Below are 23,028 nucleotides of genomic sequence, written 5' to 3' on the forward strand. Positions count from 1 at the left end.
TTTTTAACTTGAGCCCTGTGATCCTCGCATGATTAACTGTCCCCCCCCCCCCCCCCCCCCCCACGCAGTCAGTTATAAGGAAATCTAAATTCCGTACACTGATTCTAATCCAGCGCTTGATGCGAACATGTGGGTGAAGTTTAATGTGCCGCTTCCCGCCAGCCGCAGGTCATTTGTATACATTCAAAAGCCTGCTCATCAATCTGAGTGCAGAGTATGTGCAGTCGGGTTTTATCTTCTGTCATCTCGGGCAAACAGGAAATTCCTGAAGATTTCCTCATAGTTCCTACCCTGAGTGCCACAGAACTTTCAGAACTTGTCACTCGAGCAAGTTGGATTCCAGCGGATCAGACGGTTTCTTTTTATTTCTCTACGGACAAAAAACACTTGCGAGGTATTTGTGATAATAATCATCAATCAGCCATGTCGTGGAGGCTGCAATGCACGGCTCTGATACTGGTTGTCGGTAAGAAAAGATGTTTTTTGTTTGGATTTAACAGCTACAGTTGCTTTGCACTTCACAGTGCTGGCGATCATTAGGGTTTAATTGTAAATTTATTTCTTAATGTTATTGTCAGGCACTACCACATATTGTATATCACCACTGGCATTTAATAAACAATTTTTCCGAGTTTGCTTTATTTTTAATGACTTCATTGCCATGTACAATGTAAAACACAAGAAAGGGAGGAGGAAAACGGATGCGATGATCAAATGAAGGAAATACTGCGCTAAGTTTATTAGAAACATATTGTCGGAACAAGATGCAGCTACCAGCATTCCTCTATTCCTAGTTGTCCCGCAGTACAGTAGTTCGACACTGGGGCTGAGTGCCAGCTAATTCTATTTCATGATGGGTTGCTGCTCCAGAACCCACTAAAGGACTTTAATAATGGATTTAAATTTATTTTTACAATCACTTTGAAATGGAGTATTGCATATCTTCCCGAGCGCAGTTACTAATGCGTCTGAATGTAGAAGTCTTGGCAAGTCAATTATTATCTTTGTACAGTCATTTTTAAAAGTAATAAGAGTCTGGATCCTTGTCAATGTATGTTTCTTTTTTTTTGAGAAGAGTTAAAGGTAGATTTATGAATTCATCCCCTTATTATAGCAAGAAGTGAAATGGAAGCAGTTTTGTTTTAAATCAATTCCATGTGTTGAAAGCTCAGCTTCCAGTATTTTGGGTATTATCTTCTAAATGGTGGCTTGATTGAAACATATTAGATCCTGAGGGGTCTTGATTGGGTGAAAGGTTACTGCTGGTGAATGGGAATATGGAGTTGAGATTACAGTCAGATCAGCCATGATCATATTAAAAGACTATGCTGGCTGGAGGGGCTCAGTGGCTTACTCCTGCTCCTAATTGGTTTGTTTTGGTGTTTGTAAAGTAGGTAGATGGCAATGACTATAATCCAAGTGTTATCTGGGTTCACAATCAAGAAAGCAGACCAAAGTAAGGGAGCAGCATAGCAAGTATACCTAGACTGTTACCTTCCACGTAAAAAAGCCCAAGTCACCACTTAAATTCTGCTCTGAACATAAGCATAGTGCATAACGGAATTCTATATTTATATCTGAGATTTTAACCATTCTGTATGTAATTATTGTGGTTAACATTATAAGCATTCTTCCTGGAGCTAACTTAGTAAATCTCTTATGTGGTACTAAGCTACAGAGAAAAAGATTGTCTTTGCTTTGTTTAGGCTAAATATTTCAAGAGTTTTAGAAACTCTTCAAGAAGCTTTCAACAATTTACAGTTTTAACTAATGTCTTACTCCTTTTCACAGTCATCTTTTCTATAAAGTGTGCTACCAGTGGGATAGGCTTGTCCTAATAGCTCATATTTATCAGTTTCTCTTCAGTGTGAGAATTGTAGGAAAGGTGAGCACTTACAGGCATTCCCAATGAGCAGTGAGCTGACTTCTTGAATTGCTGTTGAGTATGTTTTGAAGGATCTGTTACATAAGACCATAAAGCCATAAGGTATTGGAGCAGAATTAAGCCATTCGGTTCATTGGGTCTACTCTGCCATTCAATCATGGTTGTTTTATTTTATTTTGCAACTTCATTTTCCTGCCTTTTTTCCCTCCATTACCCCTCTACCAATCAAGAACCTGTCAATCTCTGCCTTAAATACACCCAATCGCTTGGCCTCCACAGCCCTCTGTGGCAACGAATTTCACAGATTCACCACCCTCTGGTTGAAGAAATTCTTCCTCATCTCAGTTCTGAAGGGATGTCCTTTTGTTCTGAGGCTGTGCCCTCGGATCTTAGACTCTCCTATAATGGAAACATCCTCTCCACATCCACTCTGTCCAGTCCTTTCAAGATTCAGTAAGTTGCATTGAGATCCCCCCTCATCCTTCTGAATGCCATTGAGTACAGGTCCAGAGCCGTCAAACGCTCCTAAATCTTTTCATTCCCAGGATCAATCTTGTGAACCTCCTCTGGACCCTCTCCAGGGCCAGCACATCTTTCCTTAGATATGGGGCCCAAATGTTCCAAATCAGAATGATCAACACCTTATAACGCCTCAGCAGTACATCTCTGCTTTTATATTCTAGTCCTTTTGAAATGAATGCCAACATTGCATTTGCCTTCCTTATAACCAACTTAACCTTCAAGTTAATCTTAAGGGAATCCTGATCTAAGATTCCCAGTATGGGGTATCCAAGATTTTAACCCATCAGCAATGAAGAACTGGCATATATTTTTAAATCAGGGTGTGGAGTGGAACTTGCAAGTAGTGATGTCCCCCTGTGTCTACTTACCTTCTTAGCCAGTGGAGATTATTAGTTTGGGAAGCACTGCCAAAGAATTGTTGGACAGCTGCTGTGGGCATTCTTGTAGATGGTCAACACTGCAGTCACAGTGTAGCAGTGACTGAGCAAGTGAATGTTTAAGGTGCTGAGCAGCTTCAACCAGTGGAATCTTTTGTGTAAGACCTCCCAGCCATTCCTCTGAATAATCCTTTCCATATATTTCATTATTATTTTTTTTCATCAGTGCTCACAGGAGGCATCTTTATTTCCAGTCAATTTAAGTAGTGTCACATTGCAATTCTGGAATTTATTTGTAAACATTTCCTTGAATGACCTGGCATCAAAAGCTTTCAATAACCAGTATATTTTAACTTTTACCACCCTCCCCTCCCCCACAGTTCTGAAAGTCATTATCTTTCACAGACATCTGGATTAGGTCACTGTCTTGTTTCATAACGTGCACTTTTATGAAATTGATTTGAAATTACAATCTTAGTGCCTTCCACATTGAAAAACCTTACAACGTTCTCCTTGCCCAACTGAAGAATAAACATCTGTCATCAAACTATCTGTCACTGGAATACTCATTAGGTAGCACCAGTACACATTTCTGCAGTGTCCGCCACCACCACTCTTTCATTGTCCATCCAATGACATTGCATTTTAGATCCTACCCTGCCCCACCTTGCCCAGAATGGTCCCCCTTGGATTCCGTAAATTCATGTCTGGGTAAGGTAGCTTGCAGTAGCATGATTTAAGTGACAGCAGAGCCTCAACAATACAATATTCCAAATCAGTCCCTCCTCCAAAACTGCCTTGAGACTTTGACAGCCAGCAAATCCCCAATTCCAAAAAGCTGCACGTGCCATTTATTAGGTGTTAAATGACTCCATTCATCAGGGATGTTGAAAGGCTCCCTGTGACCCTGGAACAAAAATGTGTACCATCTTGGGGAATGGAAATACCCACAGTATCTTTGATACTTCTGCCTAACTAGGTTTGTTGTATCAAGGTTGCACTATAAATTTGAGGTTTTCTTTTGACTTGCCTCAACTTATTGCTGTTCATTTCCATTGAACCTCTATTCAGCAGGAAGAGTTCAGCAATTCCTGACAAAAAGGCAATGACTTCTTTTAGATATTACTTTGGATGAATTATGAAGATTTTTGCAGTTTATTTTTCAGGATATAGTCATCACTGCCAAAGCCAAATGTTTATTGCCTTCCTTCATTCCTCTCAAAGAAAGTGGCGATAAGCCACTTTCTTGAAACTGGGTGGATTGCTTTACCATTTCAGAGTCACCACAGGAGTCACATATAGAGCAAACCATGTAGTTTCTCTCCTATGAAGGGCATTTGTGAACCAAAGGGTTTAAAACTATCCAGAAGTTGTGGGGCCACCATTGACCATGACTAGGTGAGCTGTAGGGACAGTGTCACTGAATACATTCAAGGCAGAGACCGACAGATATTTAAATAAGAAGATTAAGGTATCTTTATTAGTCACATGTACATCGAAACACAAAGTGAAATGCATCTTTTGCATAGAGTGCTCTGGGGGCAGCCTGCAAGTGTCACCACGCTTCCGGCGCCAACATAGCATGCCCACAACTTCCTAACCTGTACGTCTTTGGATTGTGGGAGGAAATCGGAGCACCCGGAGGAAACCCACACAGACATGGGAAGAACGTACAAACTCCTTACAGACAGTGGCCAGAATTGAAACCGAGTTGCTGGCGCTGTAATAGCATTACACTAACCGGTACACTACCATGCCTGCTGGAGCTGAGGTGGTATGGAGAGAGAGCAGGATAGTGGTGCTGAGGCCAAGATTGGATCATCAATGATCTTACTCAATGGCAGAGCAGGTTTAATAGACCAATTGGTCCACTCCTGCGTCTGTTTCTTATTTTCTTATATTATCCGTAGCTTATTGCTGGGCTTTCAAGAATAATAACGAGCTGAAGGAGAGACTAACTTTGAATGTTACAATCTCAATAAGAGCACTTTCTAGGTGAAAGGCAGTGGAACTTATTGTGGGACCTAGTTATGCTGAGTCACTACCCATGTTTTCATCAGAAATGTGGTTCCTTGGGTTTGCTTTTCCTGGGGAGATATCGCCAAAAGATTCTGCCATTCCCATCACATTTGTCCCCATTGCAAAGCATGTCATAATGAAGCAGATCAAAATAGGGGCAAAAAAAATTTTAAAGACCCAAGTGGTTTCAAAGAGGTTGACTGAGGCTAGGAAAGTGATAAATTTAAATTCTTGACCAATAGTATTACAGCAAGGTGTTGACATAAGATCCTAATGTGTCACTTAGTTAAAACGTTGCAGTGCGGGCAATCTTATGTGCTTGTTATACATGAAACCTTGTAGATGTTAAAACTGTCCTTCACAGGCAATTTGGCAGGATATTACTGTGTTTTTGTGCTCTGGCTCAGAATTATTTGGTTGGAATCCATTGGAATAAGCTGGATACCACCCAGCAGAAGGAAGTGGAAGGAATTCCAAGAGTCCAGTCATCCATCACAGGTAGAAGAAAGGAAAACTAATAGCTTGCTAAGTTTGACTTCCAGAGGAGATTTAGTCAACATTGTCCAGCAGACACCACTGCTTTCCAAAAGATACAAAGTGCTCAATAGCTGTGAGGATAAAGGAAAAACAATGGGAAGAACAGCCACAATGCCGATCAAAGCACCGTAAAGTTTGGTGCTATTTGCAAAATGGAACTGTTGTAAATGTAGAAAAAAGCTGTAATTCAGAAGATATATGAAGTAATCTTTGAAATAAGAATCATTCCAAGTGTATGTTTACTGTCTGTTAGTAGGGTAAGAGAAATCTTGTGATGATTGGTAAAGAATCTAGGAACTGAGAGTAAGATCTAGTTGTTTTAATCCACGCCAGAACCAACATGAAGGAAAACTTGGAGAAGCAGTCTTGTTGAGGAGAGGTCAAATGTTAAAGGCTATATTGAAAAGCAGAATTTCACAACTAATAATCCAAGGATGATTATGCAAGCTTCCTACAAATTAGCATGGGGATAAACAGATTAAGAAAGTAGATCATTGGACAATGCATGGCTATGAGATGGAGGGATTTTGTTTCATGGGACTTCGGCACTGTGCCACTGGAATGAATTACACCTAAACCAAGATGAAATGGATATTTTTTAATGATGTAGGAGGAGAGAATTCTTCGAAATAACTGAAACAAGAATAAAATAATCAAGCCACAAGAATAAAGGACGGAATATGGAAAATTAAAATGACAAAAGATTATATAAATCAGAGAGTATAAACATAACTTATTACTGTAAATGAAGTGGGAGAGTTAAAATTAGAAACAGTTTAAACTGTGAACAGCAATGTACATAGTATTCAAAACAAAATGGAGACAATAGCTTGTTGAGAGAATCTGGATATAATAGGTATGATTGAAACACAGCTACAAGAACAATAGGACTGGCAACTAAACATTATGCATTTAGGATGGAAAGGGAAAAACAAAAGGAAATCAAGTAGCTCCAAAAAAGCTAATCCAGACAACATAGAAAAGCCAAACCATTCCACAAAAATTTTTATTCAAGTTTTTTTTCGGATCTACAGGCACTTCCTACTGGATTGCCATTCTAAAACGTTTATCATGAGATATTATTAGCACACAGTTTTTACATCAAAGAGATTGCAAGGAAAATATTCAGCAATATAAGGAGATTATAGACACACAATATAGAAAGAAGCACTTACATTTACTCATACTTTTCATGCATTCTGCTTTTGCCAAAGCAAGCTGAGTTAATGCACTGTCATTATTCCAAAGCACTTGTCATAGGAAACAGGTATGAGATGGCATTTTCATCTGAGCTTAATAAAGATTGATTTTGAACAAAATCTAAGGCACTTCATAAAATGGGAATGCCCTAACTAAAACTACAAAACTTTTATATCCCTTCCAATAAGCACAGAGAAATAACTAACAAACAAAATACCACTGTGGTCTTAAATGGAGTGGTAACCGAAAGTGAATCCTAATGAGGACACTGCAGATGTTGGAATTTGGAGCAAAAAATAAACTGCTGGAGGAACTCAGCAGGTCAGACAGCATCTGTGGAGTCAAATGATTGTCAACGGTTCGGGTCGAGAACTCTTCATCTGGACTGAAGTGAGTTCCTCTAGCAGTTTGTTTTTTGCAAATGAATCCGAATGGTTTGAATTGAAGAAAACCAAAGAACAAGACAAATAACTCTGATTGTGCAGCCAATTTAAAATTGAAAAGGAAATCGATAAAATCTGTCACATTGCTGATAACTGTAGGAAAGTATAATTATCCAAAACAAGCAGCAGTAGAGAAAATATTTATGATATGAAAGTGAAATTTTCAGTATGTTTAAAACTGTTGCTTAGGAAAGGCAAAGAATCCACAGTCTGCAGTGAATTGCACAGAGTATCCACTAACCTCTGAACCACTTATCTTTTGTGACCCCACCACCCGAAGGAATTTCTGGGGCGAATCCCTGTTTGCAAGGACCAGTGTAGCAACAGGGTTTTAGATACCGTAGAATCATGTGGGACGGCAAAAACAAGCAATTCTCAGAAAAAGGAGAATAAATTTTGTTAGCCGGAGTCATCAAAGTCTGCTAATTCCTCCCCATTCTTGTAAATTTTTGGAGGACAAAAAGGAATCAGAACACTTTGGAATGCCCTGAAAGAGATGTGACGGGAAGAAAGTGATGGTGAGGATGCAGGACCTGGGAGTCATTCCTTCTCTATACCTTCTAAAGCATATGTGACCATTCCTTTGCATTTCCAGAAAGATGTGCCAGTAGGAACAATAATGACACCTCCTCTCATCCTGCTTCCAGGGAGAACACCATTCTATCCCCCAGTTTTTCTGGCTCAATATTATTGGTTCTGATGACATCTTCCAGGCCAGTACATCAAAGATATCTTCCTTTTCCCTTAACCATGGCTCCTCACCACCACCACCACCAACAACCATGGTTGGCAATGTTCTCAGCCACATCTATGCCATTTCCTGCATTTTTGCTCTCAGCCCCTCTTTTCACAGGCTGAACAAGGATAGAGGTTGCCCTCAACATCTATCCCATCCATCTTCACAGTCAATGAATCATCTTCGATAATTTCCATCAACTTCAACTTGATGCCACCACCAAATATGCTCTCCCCTCTTGTTCACCCATCCAAAGGGATGACTCCTTCTCTGACAACCTGATTTGTTCTTCCATCTCCACCAACCATCCTTATAGCACCTTTCCATAAAGCACAGTAAATGCTATGCTTGTCCTTTTATCCATCCCTTCTCACCATCAAGGGCCTAACTGCTATTTCCAGGTGGAGGATTTCGTGTTACTCCATTCAGTGCTCACCATGTGGTCTCCTTTACACTGGAGAAATCAAATGCATATAGGGTGTCTGCTTTGCAGAGCACCTCCAAGAAGTCCATGAGGGTGATCCTGAGCTTCTGGTTTCAGCTCACTTTAATTCTCTATCCCATACTCACTCCAACCTCTCTGGCTTTGGCCTCTTCTAGTGTTCCACTGAATCACAAAGCAGGCTTGAGGAGAACATCTCATCTTCCAACTAGGCATGTTACAGACCCCAGGACATAAACTTGAATTTAACAGTTTTAGTGAGCCAGCCTTCCTGTCTGTATCAGAATTGGCCATCTTGTTGAAAGGCCAGCAACTCGAAACATGAGCTCCCTTTCTCTCCCCACTGATATTGTGTGCCTTGATGAGTATCTCCAGCAACCTCTGTTTTATTTCAGATTTCCAGCAACTGCAATGTTTTGTATTGCACAATTCCAGCATTTTTAAACTCTTCTTTACAGCTCCTGCAGACAGATCAGCTCTAATTAATAACCCTTCACCACCCTCTCTCATTTGGCAACACCACAACTCGTGTGAGTCAGTCTCTCTTGGTTTCCACTCTATCTCAGGTATTCCTTTGTTCTCTGTACTCCTTGGCCTTCTTTGCTGTTTTAAACATTTTGATTTCTAACTCTTCCTAGCTTTGATGAAAGGATATTGACCTGAAACATTAGCTCTTTTTCTCTCTCCACAGCTGCTGCCTGACATGCTGAATATTTCCAGCATTTCCTGTTTTTATTTGGGCGTGTCTTGATCCTTGTAACTTCAGATGCCCAGATGAAAGACCTTCCTTTCTTAGGAAAAGGTGCAGGAGCTGGCAGCCCTGCATTTCTTTCGGTCCCAAGCCCTGCTATTTTATACTTTATTTCACTTTTAATTGGATTGCAGGGTTCTTTTGACTTCTTTAAGCAGGATCTTCTCTTCTGGTGCCATAAGAGGTGCTCTGTTATCACACCAACCAAAAACAAGGACGAGTCCCTTCTTGGTTCCAGAGGTAGAGCTCAGAGCTTTTCCACCATCAATAATGAATAAGATTCGGTACGCAGGCAACATGAAGCCGAAGATTCAATGAAAAGTGGGAAATTTATTCCAGTGAATACAATAGAAAGGAGGCAGTGCCAACATTATGCAAGACTTGAGATCTTGGTAACAGTTCTGTGCACTTAACCAGAAGAAAGGCACAGTGTAAGTTTGTTTCCATACCACCAGAGATAAGGGATTAGTTATGAGAAGACACTTAGATCTTGTTTTCCTTAGTCAGAACTAATAATGTTAAGCTTATGAAAGTTATTATAATCAAGAGTCTTTTACTGTTCTACAAGCCAGTAATAACAGAGCAAGAACTAAATAATAATAATCCAAATAATTAGAGAGCAAGCAGAAACATTTTTGACAGAGTAATTAGAATGTAGATTTCTGTGTCACAGCTCCTCATTGAAGCAAGCATTTTTAATGTATTTTCAAAAGGAATTAAATACCTCATTGAAAAGGAAGAAGTATGAAAATAATTTAAGGAGTGAGCGGAAGAGTGAGATTTTCTCAATAGTTCTGTGGAGTAAAATTGTGCGGGATGGTCTATGTAGTATATTTTACTCCACATGAATGTTTAAACTGTTTCACATATTGTATTGCAATACCTGTTATCATTCTGTGACATTCCATAATAACTAAGTGACAGTGCCTTAAAATAACAAACATGTAAACATGGAAAAAACAAAGCAAATAAGGCCAAGCAGGCATGTGCCACAATGTTTTTGAATGCCTTTTTTTCCTTCAGACCTCTTAAAGGGAATATCTAATGGATGAGGAATTTGGAACATCTAACGGATGGGGAATTCTGTGGAGCCACTGACCAATGCATTCAAATTCCCAATGTGCGCTTCCAGTAGATTGATCTACACTGAAATAAAGTTATACCATTTATTTGAAACAAGGTAATCGAGTCATAGAGTTGTACAGCACAGAAACTGCATTCAACATCCATGTTGACCATTTTGCCCATCTACACTCATCCCATTTGTCCACATTAAGTCCATATCTGTTTATGCCTTGCCTATTCAGGTTCCTGTCCAAATGCCTTTTAAATGCAGGGATTATATCTGCCTCCACTACCTCGTTTGGCAGCACATTCCAGAATCAATCTCTCTCTGTGTGAAAATCTTTCCCTCCAGATCCCCAAAGTGTGATGCAATGTTAAATCTGAGGTAGCATTTCAAATTAATGGTAAGTCAATGTAAAATAGGGTTGAACGTTCGAAAGGGAAATTTAGGAAGATTATCACCATTTTGTATAATGAATGACCAACACATGGATTTGAAGGTAGACAATGACTCACTTAATGACAATGACATTGGAATCACTTAAAAGCTAGATACTGTCTGTGTGGAGCTGAAGATGTTTTAGGAATTAGGAATTAGGAATTGGTTTATTATTGTCACTTGTACCGAGGTACAGTGAAAAACTTGTATTGCATACCGTTCGTACAGATCAATTCATTACACAGTGCATTGAGATAGCACAAGGTAAAACAATAACAGAGTGCAGAATAGAGTGTCACAGCTACAGAGGAAGTGCAATGCAGGTAGACAATAAGGTGCAAGGTCACAATGAGGTAGATTGTGAGGTCAAGAGTTCATTTTATCTCACTAGGGAACTGTTCAATAGTCTTATAACAGCGGGATAGAAGCAGTCCTTGAACCTGGTGGTACTTGATTTCAGGCTTTTTATCTTCTGTCAGATGGGAGAGGGGAGAAGAGAGAATGTCCTGGGTGGGTGGGGTCTTTGATTCTGCTAACTGCTTTACTGAGGCGGCAAGAAGTATAGACAGAGTCCATGGAGGGGAGGCTGGTTTCCGTGATGTGCTGAGGTGTGTCCACAACTCTCTGCAGTTTCTTGTGGTCTGTGCGGAGCAGTTGCCATATCAAGCCAAGATGCATCCAGATAGGATGTTTTCTAAAGTGCATCAATAAAAATTGGTGAGTGTCAAAGCGGACATGCCAAATTTCTTTAGCCTCTTGAGGAAGTAGAGGCACTGGTGAGTTTTCTTGGCCATGGCATCAATGTGGTTGGGCCAGGACAGGCTACAGGAGATGTTCACTCCTAGGAACTTGAAGCTCTCAACAATCTCAACCTCAGCAGGTGCATGTGTACCACCCCCCTTCCTGAAGTCAATGACCATCTCTTTAGTTCTGCTGACATTGAGGGAAAGGTTGTTGTCATGACACCATGTCACTAAGCTCTCTAGCTCCTTCCTGTATTCTGGCTCATCATTATTTGAGATACGGCCCAGTGTGGTGGTATCATCTGCAAACTCGTAGATGCAGTTAGAGCAGAAACTGGCCATGCAGGCATGAGTGTAGAGTAGGGGGCTGAGGATGCAGCCTTATAGGACACCAGTGTTGAGAATAGTCATGCTGGAGGTGTTGCTGCCTATCTTCACTGATTGAGGTCTGTTGGTCAGAAAGTCAAGGATCCAGTTGCAGAGGGACGTGTTGAGTCCCAGGTCTCGGAGTTTGGTGATGAGTTTGCTCGGAGTTGTCGCATTGAAGGCGGAGCTGTAGTCAATAATCAATAGTCTAATGTAGGTGTCTTTACTGTCCAGATGCTCCAGAGCTGAGTGTAGGGCCAGGGAGATGGCATCTACTGTAGACCTGTTTCAGAGCTAGGCGAACTGCAGTGGGTCGAGGTTTTCTGGGAGGCTGGATTTAATGCTTGCCATGCCCATCCTCTCAAAGCACTTCATGATGATGAATGTCAGAGCCACTGGGTGGTTATTTTGTGTTTCTTAGGTACGGGGATGATAGTGGTCTTCTTAAAACAGGTGGAACCTCAAACTGAAGCAGAGAGAGGTTAAAAATGTCTGCAAATAACCCCGCCAGCTGATCCGCACAGCATCTGAGTACACGGCCAGGGACACCATCCAGGCCAGGTGCTTTCCGCGGGTTCACTTTCTGGAAGACTGATCTTATTCCTCAACGGTGACCATGGGTTCAGGTGCATTGGAGGCTGTTGGGGTGGATGGTGACAAACCTATCCCCTTCTGTTCAAAATGTGTAAAGAATGCATTAAGCTCACGAGGAAGGGATGTGATGTTCTCGGCAACATTGCCTGACTTTGTTTTGTAGCCCATTATAGCACATAAACCCTGACATACTGATGGCTGGTCTTGGACTGATATTGTCTCTTGGCATCTCTGATAGCTTTACGGAGATCGTATCTCGATTTCTTGTGAAGGTCAGGGTCATCTGATTTGAATGCTGTAGTCCTAGACTTTGGTAGGAAGTGGATCTCCTGGTTCATCGATGGTTTCCGGTTTGGGAACACCCTGATTGTCCTCTTTGGTACACAACTCACTTGCTGATAAAGTCTGTGATGGTGGTGACATACTCATCTCTGCTGATTTTTCTGAATTCAAATAGGCTCTTCTGAATTTGGCCATAAATAAAATGTAGAGATAACTGAATGACGTTGTACAGTCTGTTTCACTGTTTATATACAAATAGTTTCACTTCCACTTCATGTGGAATAAATGCTTGTTCCATGTCAAAATGAGGTTTGATGTGCTGGCAGAGAAATCATCACAAGCTTCAATTATACAGTTACAACATGGAAAATGGCTGGGTGGTGAACTTTTATGTAAGATCTTTAATTGCAGAGAGACATAAGAATGCTTGGATACCACAGTTGTTTTCCATTACATTTTCCATTTTGATACATGGGTAGGCATCCATGAACCCCATGTGCCATGTGGAAGTGCAGATATTGTGCGTTGGATGATGTCGTTAGATGATAACTGAGTTTCTGACCAAATGTTTAAATTGCATTAATATTTCCAACAATGATAGAATTTCCCAAACTTGGGACTACTAATCAGAAAATGGATTAGTGTTATCATAAATGCAGTGTGTCTTAAATTATACTGTATGGCTTGTTCCAACCTCAAGAAATTTTGGTTACATTTTCTGTCTCAATCAGAGTTACGCACATGTTTAATTCTGATGATCTCATTACCGTATTTTCTGTAATTAATCAAATCATATCATTTAGTTGAAACTTAAAGAATAAGAAAGAAAACAACTTGACTCCACATGCACCTTTCATGTTTTTTGAGACAATAAATTACTTCTGTAGTTAGGTGGGACAATGTAGCAGCAAGTTCACAGACACCAGAATAGAGAACAAATGAGGAAAGTGACCTTATAATATCTTTTCGTGATTATTGTCCAACAATGTCTGTTAGGCAGGGGCCTACTTTGAAAATTGGCTTCAGAATCATTTACAAATAGACAGAAAGATTGGACTCTGATAATATAATACTCCCTCAATGTGCTACTGAAATGTGCTCCAAGATCATGGCACCACTTATCCATCAATATTTCGGACAATTTGGATGTCAACAGGGTGGATATGGCAAAATCGAGATGGGACACAATTCTGCTGGAATGGTGCTGCACTGGCATATGCATAATTAGTAGGAGTAGGGTAGTGAGCATGTCTTGCCTTTATATCCCTCAGTGGTAATGATCTTGAAAGAGATAGGACTGACTAGAAGAATTATGTCATTCAATCCCAGTTACTTTAACTTCTTTAATCTAAAGCACTGTTGGACAATTACAACAACTATCATTGAACAGGTTGATATCCATAAGGCAACTTGTTGGAGAACCAGTTACTAATTGGAAACGAGGCTATTTGGGAACTAACCACATCTTATTACCAGCAACTGTGGATAACTGGTGCACATGGAGTGCTACCAGGTTAGAATTCATGGTGAATAATTTTTTTGTTGATATTTTGACCACTTAGTAGAAGACCTTAAGGGATGTAGAAACACCATCCTGTTTCATTCAGAGAGCATTTGGAATATGAAAGTAGTGGCCCCGTGATATATGGAACTCGTCAGTAATTTTGAAGGTCAATTGATTAGAATTCATTGTGTCTCAAGATTGGCAGCTGATTTGTGAAGTTAAAAAACCAGACTTTAAAACTTTAAGAGGTATGTTCCTGTACAATAACTCCCTTCTCGATCTTCTTCCCTGGGTGTGCAACAAATGACATAGAGAGCAACCCATTTTATAAAACTTCCTAATGCCTTAGACGTGTGATTGAAATGGAGGCTAAAGGGGAACAGTGGAAACAGCAATGCGATTAACATACTTTAAGGCCCTAGTGTTTTAATCCTCAATGTGGGGCTTGAATGTGACCTTCTATCTCCAAGACAAAAATGCTACTAATTGAGGCAGACTTCAACATTCTGATTGTTTCTTTCAATTTTTTTGCAAGCAACACAGTTATTTCCTTAGAGCATGGCTGATATATCTGAAAAGCAGTCTCACGACAGAGTTGAATGCTGTCATAATATTACATTAGATTGTTAGTTTAAAATTACATTTGATTTGTTCTGATAATTTTAGATCAGCAAACGTAACATTGCAAAGTACCATTCTTATTCACACCCGTGACTTAATACATGCCAGTAGTCTCATGTCAAAGTGTTTTATTGTACAAGCTCTTCCAGACATTGAGCTAAGGTAGTTATATGCACATATTTTTTACTTGATTCAAGCATTTTTAGTTCAAAGTGCAATTTTTGACAAAAATGAAACACAATCTGATATCTAAACTTAACAAGGATCAGTCATACTTTCAAACATTATTTTACAAATATGTAGATATTATTTCCACAAATTGTTCTTGCTTTTTGGCATTGTCAGGAAGAGAATAAATACAATAGAATTTTAAACACACCAGAGGTGGTAAGAGTTTTGTAACTGGTAGAGTTGCTACTTCATAGTCCAGTGATCTGGGTTCAATCCTGATCTCCAGTGCTGTCAGTGTGGAATTTGCATGTCCTCCCTGTGACCCCATGGGTTTCCCCTGGCCATTCCTGTTTCTTCCCACATGCCAAAGAAGTGCGAGTTGGTAGATTAATTGACCACTGTGATTTCCCCTGGCATGTTTGTGAATATGAGTGTACTGGTAGAATCTGAGGGAATTTAATGGGAAGAGTAAAATGGGATTAGTGTAAATGGGTGCTTGATGATCCACAGAGACTTGGTGGGCCAAACAACCTATTTCTGTGCAGTATGAAACAGAAAATCTTGAAACATTTTGAACATTATAATGTAATTTTTTTTTTTATTTGCCAAATGAAACATCTTAGAATCAGGATCAGATTTATTATCACTGACTTAGATGACATGAAATTTGTTGTTTTGCAACAGCAATGCAGAGCAAAGACATAAAGTTCCTATAAATTACAAAAATAATTAAATAGTGCAAAAAGAAGGAATAACAAGGTGGTGTTCATGGACCATTCAGAAATCTGTTAGCAGAGGCAAAGAAGCTGAATCCATTGATTGTGGGTCTCAGGCTCCTGTACCTTATCCCCAATGGTTGTAATGAGAAAAGGGCATGTTCTGGATGGTGAGGGTCCTTAGTGATGGATGCCACCTTCTTGAGGCACCACCTCTAGAAGATGTCCTCGATGGTGTGGAGGGTTGTGTCCATGATGGAGCTGGCTGAGTCTACAACCAGCTGCAGCCTCTTTCAATCCTGCGCATTGGAGCCTCCATACCAGGCTGTGATGCAACCAGTCAGAATTCTCTCTGCTGTACATCTATAGAAATTTGTAAAAGCCTTTGGTGACATAACAAATCTCCTCAAGCTCCTAAAAAAATAGAGCCGCAGGTGTGCCTCCTTCATGATTGCATCAATGTGTTGGCTCCAGGATAGATCCCTCGAGATGTTGATGCCCAGGAACATGAAACTGATAACCCTTTCCACTGCCGACCCCTCAATGAAGACTGGTGTGTGTTCTCCCAACTTCCCCTCCCTGAAGTTCACAATCAATTCCTTGGTCTTGCTGAAGTTGAGTGCAAGGTTGTTGCAACACCACTCAACCAGCCGATCTATCTCACTCCTGTACGCCTCCTTGTCACCATTTGAGCTTCTACCAACAACAGTGGTGTCATCAGCGAATTTATAGATGGAGTTTAAGCTGTGCTTAGCCACACAGTCATGAGTGCAGAGAGAGTAGAAAAGTGGGCTAAGCACGCATCCTTGAAGTGCGCCTGTGTTGATTGTTAGCGAGGAGGAGAAGTTATTACCAATCCACACTGATTGTGGTCCCCCAATAAGGAAGTTGAGGATCCAGTTGTAGAGGGAGGTACAGAGGCCCAGGTTTTGGATCTTGGTGATTAGTACTGTGGGGATAATGGTGTTGAATTCCAAGCTGTAATCGATAAACAGCAGTGTGACATATCTTTTACAGTTGTCTAGGTGCTCCAAAGCAGAGTGGAGAGCCAGTGAGATTGTATCTGCTGTAGACCTATTGTGACAGTCGGCGAATCGCAGCGGATCCAGGTCCTTGCTTAGGCAGGAGTTAATTCTAGCCATAACCAACCTCTCAAAACATTTCATTACGTTAGATGTGAGTGCTACCGGGCGATAGTCATTGAGGCAGCTCACCCTGCTCTTCTTCGGCACTGCTATGATTGCTGCCCTTTTGAAGCAGGTGGGAACCTCCAACTGTAGCAGTGAGAGGTTGAAGATGTCCTTGAACACTCCAGCCAGTTGGTTAGCACTCGGCCAGGTACACCATCGAGGCCTGACGCCTTGTGAGGGTTCACCTTCTTGAAGGATGTTCTGCATCCAAGACAGAGATCACAGGGTCACCAGATGCTGTGGGGATTCACACAGGTGTAGTGTTATTCTCCCTTTCAAAGTGTGCGTAAAAGACATTGAGCTCATTGGAAAGTGGAGCATCACTGCTATGTATATATGCTGTTAGGTTGGGAAAATGCAATTCATGGGATATGCTTACATTATGGTAATGTTCTATTCTTGAATTTGTGTATGAGAGTTCAATGGAACCTGAAAAGCCATTGTACTTATTTGTTAATTGTTCTATTGATGCTGGAAGTCTCTTGCCAAGAATGAGGAAATTCTTTTTACTGTAGTTATCCTCATATTCTTGTGAATGTGTTTCTTCAGAAGTTGCATTTGGTTTCCAGTCTGCATTACACACAAGGCACACAATTGAAAATCAGTAACAACATAACACAGAACATTAGAAATATAAGCAAGAGTAGGAAATATTGGGTGAGATGTAGCTCTCATGGCAGGCAAACAGTACCAACCATCCATTCATTAGTCTTATGCTTTCCCGTAGACTTTATATGCAGTTTTGTACAGCAAGTTTCTGTCAACCAACCATCCAAAAAGCACAGCACTCTCTATAGGATATCTGGGACTGTTGTGAACAGAGATAGCAGCTGTGTATATCCTTAATCATCGCAATTGAAGTAAAATCGAAGACCCTGAACTAGGAAGTGATAATTAGAAATATTTAATTCAACATAAAATCAGGTACAGAAAGCAAATTAAGAAGAGTGAAAGGAAAGAGAAAAAAAAGACACAAAGAAAGCAGAATATATATTTTTTTCTTCCCCAATCTGATGGAATGAGAATCCAGACTTATAAAAGTTCATTTTTAATGTCAGTGGATTGCCTGGTAATTAAGATTCAATGTGCTGTTAAAGTGGTACTTGGGCTGGAACAGACAAGCACAAACTTTTCTTGGCAAGCTCCCTTTTATGAATGAGATGGGTACAGGAGCTCCACATCATTCCGTGTATTTGAATGATGAAATGTGATCTTCAGGAAACTTTAAGAGGAGCAGGATAATGCAAGTAGCAACTTCAGAATTTCTGTGTTTAACTGTGCAGTTACCATCTGATTTTAAGATTAGCTCTCCTATTATTTTTACGGCAGGAACCAAATCAACATAAAGGGGAAAAATACTTTTAATCGTTAACATTTCAAGTCCAAAGAAGGATCTCAGACCTGAAACATTAAATATGTTTCTCTTTCCACAGATGCTGCCTGACCTGCTGAGTTTTTACAGCATTTTCAGTTTTTACTTTAAATAGTTAAATCTGTTTTTCCCTATGCTTGGAATTTAGAAACATTGATTGTTAACAAAAATGTTTTATGCACCTTTGATACTTTGTATAATTAGTTGAAATGGATATGGGAAATACATCAAGGAGACCTTTAGAGGTTCATCTAGTGTGGATCATTATCCATTCTGGTTTGATTGACACGCACATATTGCTGATGGGCACTGGCACTATTTACAAGGAAGCAGGTGATGCATGTCTCAGGAACTAACAGCTTGATTCAGCTGCATTACAAGGGAGGCAATGTTACAATTGTTTCTAAAAAAAAGCTTCCTGCTTTTGAATAGGTTAATTAACTTTTAAGTCTCCTCAATTGCCTTTTCAAACAGTGGAGTACAGGGCTGCATATGCAGTTCCTGTATCCTGGGCTTCTTAAGGTGTCAGTGTGGAAATTACATAATATGTCATTGCTATATTTATATATGAATTACAGCCATAGAATTATGAACGTCCTCATAGACAGGAAACTTTACAGGATATAAAAGGGCCTGCCGAATGCAGTCTCTGTCTGCCCAGAGTTCAGCTCTTTATTAGCACCAGAAATGATGAGGAAATAAAGAACTTAATCATTTATTTGAGGGCACTCAGGCACTCATCTCAAAGCTGGCAATAGATCAGTTTGGGCTTATTTGGCCTTTGAATATGTCACGGGTAAATTGATTGTCGAAGGGATCATTTGCAGGAAATTACAATACTATTGGGTCTTTGGGAATGAGGTTTGAAAAACTGCCGATATTTTTCAACTTGTGAAAGGACACAACAACCTATGGTGGCGTGGCTCTGGGCTATTTTGCTTTCCACTGTTGGATGAAGGCATGTGCCACTGATGCAGGCTTACGGGTGCAATGATATAACAGATCCCACCCCAAGGATTTAGAAAGATGCCTCCATCACTCATTTTGGACTGCCACACTTATCCCATTTTAACTGTACCTCCATAAATCCATGTTTAAATTTTCCATGATGTTTGAAGTATAAGTATTGTCTAAGACATGTATTTATTTATCTATGTGGCGACTCACCGTCTAGTCGGGCGAACCGGCTCGGCAGTCGGGTCGCGTGGCGTCGGAGCGACGAGGCCCAAGATGGCGGCGGGCCTCGTCTTTCCGAGCGACGGGGAGAACCCGCGCGCGGGAAAGTCCTGATGACGTAGGACTTACGTCATTGCCGGTTGTTTTGGGCGGGAACATTCTCCCTTAAAGGGCCCGCACAAGGCAGGAAAATAAACCAGTTCTGTTTGGCAATCCTCCGAGTAGAGTCTTGTTTTATTCCGCGGTAGCAACCGCTACATTGGTGACCCTGACGGTGCAAACGGCTTTTGGACCCGCGAAATGGACGACAGCGCAGCAGCCAACGCAGTGGCCCTCAAGCTGCCCACCTTTTGGACACTTCGGCCCAGCGTCTGGTTTGACCAGGCCGAAGCGCAATTCCACCTTCGGCAGATCACCTCCGACTCCACGAAGTACTACCATGCGGTTAGCTCTCTGGACCAGGAGACAGCCGCCCAGGTTGGAGACTTCATCCATTCGCCTCCGGAGGAAGATAAGTACCCGGCTTTCAAAGACCTTTTGATCCGGACCTTCGGCCTCTCCCGTCGTGAGCGCGCCACCCACCTGCTTCATCTGGATGGCCTGGGGGACAGATCCCCATCTGCCCTAATGAATGAGATGTTGGCATTGGCCGAGGGACACAAGCCATGCCTGATGTTCGAACAGGCCTTCCTCGAACAGCTCCCCGATGACATCCACTTGTTGTTAGCTGACGCCGACTTCAGCAATCCCCGTGAGGTGGCCGCCCGGGCAGATGTCCTGTGGAGGGCCAAGCGCGAGAGCGGTTCGTCCGTCAGTCAAATCACCAGGCCGCAAGCCCAACACCCGCCTCGCCCGGCCCCAGCAACCGAGCAGCCACACCCCAGGAATGCAGACGACGACACGGGTGACCAGCTGTGCTTCTACCATCAGAGGTGGGGTGCGGAGGCCCGTCGATGCCGCCCACCCTGCAAGTTTCAGGGAAACGCCAGGGCCAGCCACCGCTGATGGCTACGGCGGCTGGCCGCCAACAGAGCCTCCTCTTCGTTCAGGACAAGAAATCTGGACGGCGTTTCCTCGTTGATACTGGAGCGGAGGTCAGTATTTTGCCCCCGACAGGCCGCGACACTCGTGACAGGCCACCAGGTCCTCTACTCAATGCCACCAACGGTACAACGATATGGTCTTTCGGCACCCGTACGCTTCAATTACACTTTGGCGGCAGCCATTTTACCTGGACCTTTACCCTTGCCACCGTCACCCGACCACTCCTAGGAGCCGATTTCCTTCGGGCCCACAACCTGTTCGTCGACCTGCGAAGGAAGCCGTTAGTCCACTCTAGCACTCTCCGGACCTATCCCCTGGGAGAAATCAGCCCACCAGCCCCGCGCCTGGACTCCATTTCCCTTTCTGGCGATGATTTCGCCAAGCTCCTAGCCAAATTCCCATCGATTTTGGCACCTCCGTTTACAAATTCTAGGCCCACACACGAGGTACGACACCACATCATTACCACAGGGCCACCCCTTCATGCCCGAGCACGATGATTACCTCCAGACAAGCTCCGCCTGGCAAAGGAAGAGTTCCGTCACATGGAGGAGCTGGGGATTGTTCACAGGTCAAACAGCCCCTGGGCCTCCCCCCTGCACATGGTCCCCAAAGCCACCGGAGGGTGGAGGCCCTGCGGCGACTACCGCAGGCTGAATGATGCCACCACCCCGGACCGCTATCCCATCCCTCACATCCAGGACTTCGCAGCGAACTTACACAGGGCCCGCATCTTTTCCAAAGTGGACCTCGTTAGGGGATACCACCAAATCCCGGTCCATCCGGATGACGTCCCCAAAACTGCGATTATCACCCCATTCGGCCTGTTCGAATTCCTTCGGATGCCGTTCGGCCTTAAGAACGCCGCGCAGATCTTCCAGCGGCTGATAGACGCGGTAGGCCGAGACCTGGACTTCGTGTTCATTTACTTGGACGACATACTGATCGCCAGCCGTAACCGCCAGGAACACCTTTCCCACCTCCGCCAGCTGTATTCCCGCCGCCGCGATTTCGGCCTCATGATTAACCCGTCCAAGTGCCAATTCGGACTTGACTCTATCGATTTCCTCGGCCACAAAATCACTAGCGACGGGGCAACACCCCTACCCGCCAAGGTGGATGCTATACGCCATTTTGCCCGCCCCGACACAGTCAAAGGCCTACAGGAATTCCTTGGGATGGTCAACTTTTACCATCGTTTCATCCCTGCAGCAGCCCGTATCATGCGCCCTCTGTTCTCGCTGCTGGCTGGTAAGGGCAAGGACATCACCTGGACTGACGAGGCTGCGGCTGCTTTCGTTAAGGCCAAAGATGCCCTGGCAGACGCCACAATGCTGGTACACCCCAGGACTGACGTCCCAACTGCCCTCACGGTAGACGCGTCCAACACCACAGTGGGTGGGGTACTGGAACAGCTACTCGAAGGCCGCTGGCAACCCTTGGCATTTTTCAGCAAGCACCTTAGACCGCCCGAACTGAAGTACAGCGCTTTTGATCGGGAACTTCTAGCGCTGTATCTGGCGGTCCGGCATTTCCGATACTTTCTAGAAGGCAGGCCTTTCACCGCTTTCACCGATCATAAGCCTCTGTCCTTTGCCTTCTCCAAAGTCTCCGATCCCTGGTCAGCTGGTCAGCAGAGACATTTATCCTACATTTCCGAGTTCACAACTGACATCCAACATGTCTCCGGAAAGGATAATGTCGTTGCTGATGCACTTTCCAGACCAACCATCCACAACCTATCCTTGGGTGTCGACTACATGGCCCTAGCTGATGCACAGCAAGCCGACGACGAACTGCCCAGCTACAGAACCGCAGTCTCGGGTCTGCAGCTCCGAGATTTCTTGGTTGGTCCAGGTCAGCGGACCCTACTTTGCGACATTGCGACTGGTCAGCCCCGCCCTATAGTCCCTGCAGCCTGGCAGAGACGCGTTTTTGACTCGGTACATGGGTTGGCGCACCCGTCCATCAGATCTACTGTCCGACTGGTGGCCAGCAAGTTTGTCTGGCATGGCCTGTGCAAACAGGTCAGTGAGTGGGCCAGGACTTGTCCGCACTGCCAAACGTCAAAAATCCAGCGACACACCAAGGTCCCACCACAGCAGTTCGAGCCTACCCGTAGGAGGTTCGACCACATACACGTCGACCTCGTGGGCCCTCTGCCGGTTTCAAGAGGAGCCCAGTACCTCCTTACCATCGTGGACCGGTTCACGAGGTGGCCTGAGGCAACCCCCCTGGCTGACATTGCAACTGATTCCTGCGCCCGGGCGCTGCTCACAACTTGGGTCTCACGTTTTGGCGTTCCGGCCCACATCACTTCAGACAGAGGCACCCAATTCACTTCCAGTCTCTGGGCTGCATTAGTGAACCTGCTAGGGACGCAGCTGCACACCACCACAGCCTACCATCCTCAATCAAACGGGTTGGTGGAACGTTTTCACCGCCATCTGAAATCGGCCTTGATGGCCCGCCTGAAGGGTCCTAACTGGGTTGACGAGCTGCCTTGGGTCCTGCTCGGCATACGCACTGTCCCCAAAGAAGACCTCCGCACTTCGTCAGCTGAGCTTGTATACGGGGCGCCACTGGTTGTCCCCGGGGATTTCATACCTGCCCTTCGGGACCAAGGGGAACAACCCCCAGCAGTCCTACAAAGACTGCGCAAGAAGCTTGGCACCTTGGCCCCGATTCCCACCTCACGGCACGGTCAAGCCCCATCCTGCCAGCCCAAGGAACTACGGGACTGTAAGTTTGTTTTCGTTCGCAGGGGCACACCTCGGGCGCCATTGCAACGACCATATGAGGGACCATTCCGAGTCATACGGAATAACGGATC

At 43.3% G+C, this 23,028-nt stretch overlaps 1 protein-coding gene across 1 annotated transcript in view; it reads left to right on the forward strand.

The window, feature by feature from the left end:
- Positions 1-259: 259 nt before the first annotated feature.
- itga1 (integrin, alpha 1) overlaps positions 260-23,028 on the forward strand; it is a 165,797-nt gene continuing 143,028 nt past the window's right edge. Inside the window, exon 1 of the mRNA XM_052010445.1 lies at positions 260-466. Coding sequence (XP_051866405.1) covers positions 424-466 — 43 coding nt within the window. The 5' untranslated portion in view covers positions 260-423. The remainder of the gene's footprint in view (positions 467-23,028) is intronic.

The sequence above is a fragment of the Pristis pectinata genome, chromosome 2, assembly GCF_009764475.1.
Source record: "Pristis pectinata isolate sPriPec2 chromosome 2, sPriPec2.1.pri, whole genome shotgun sequence".
NCBI lineage: Eukaryota > Metazoa > Chordata > Chondrichthyes > Rhinopristiformes > Pristidae > Pristis > Pristis pectinata.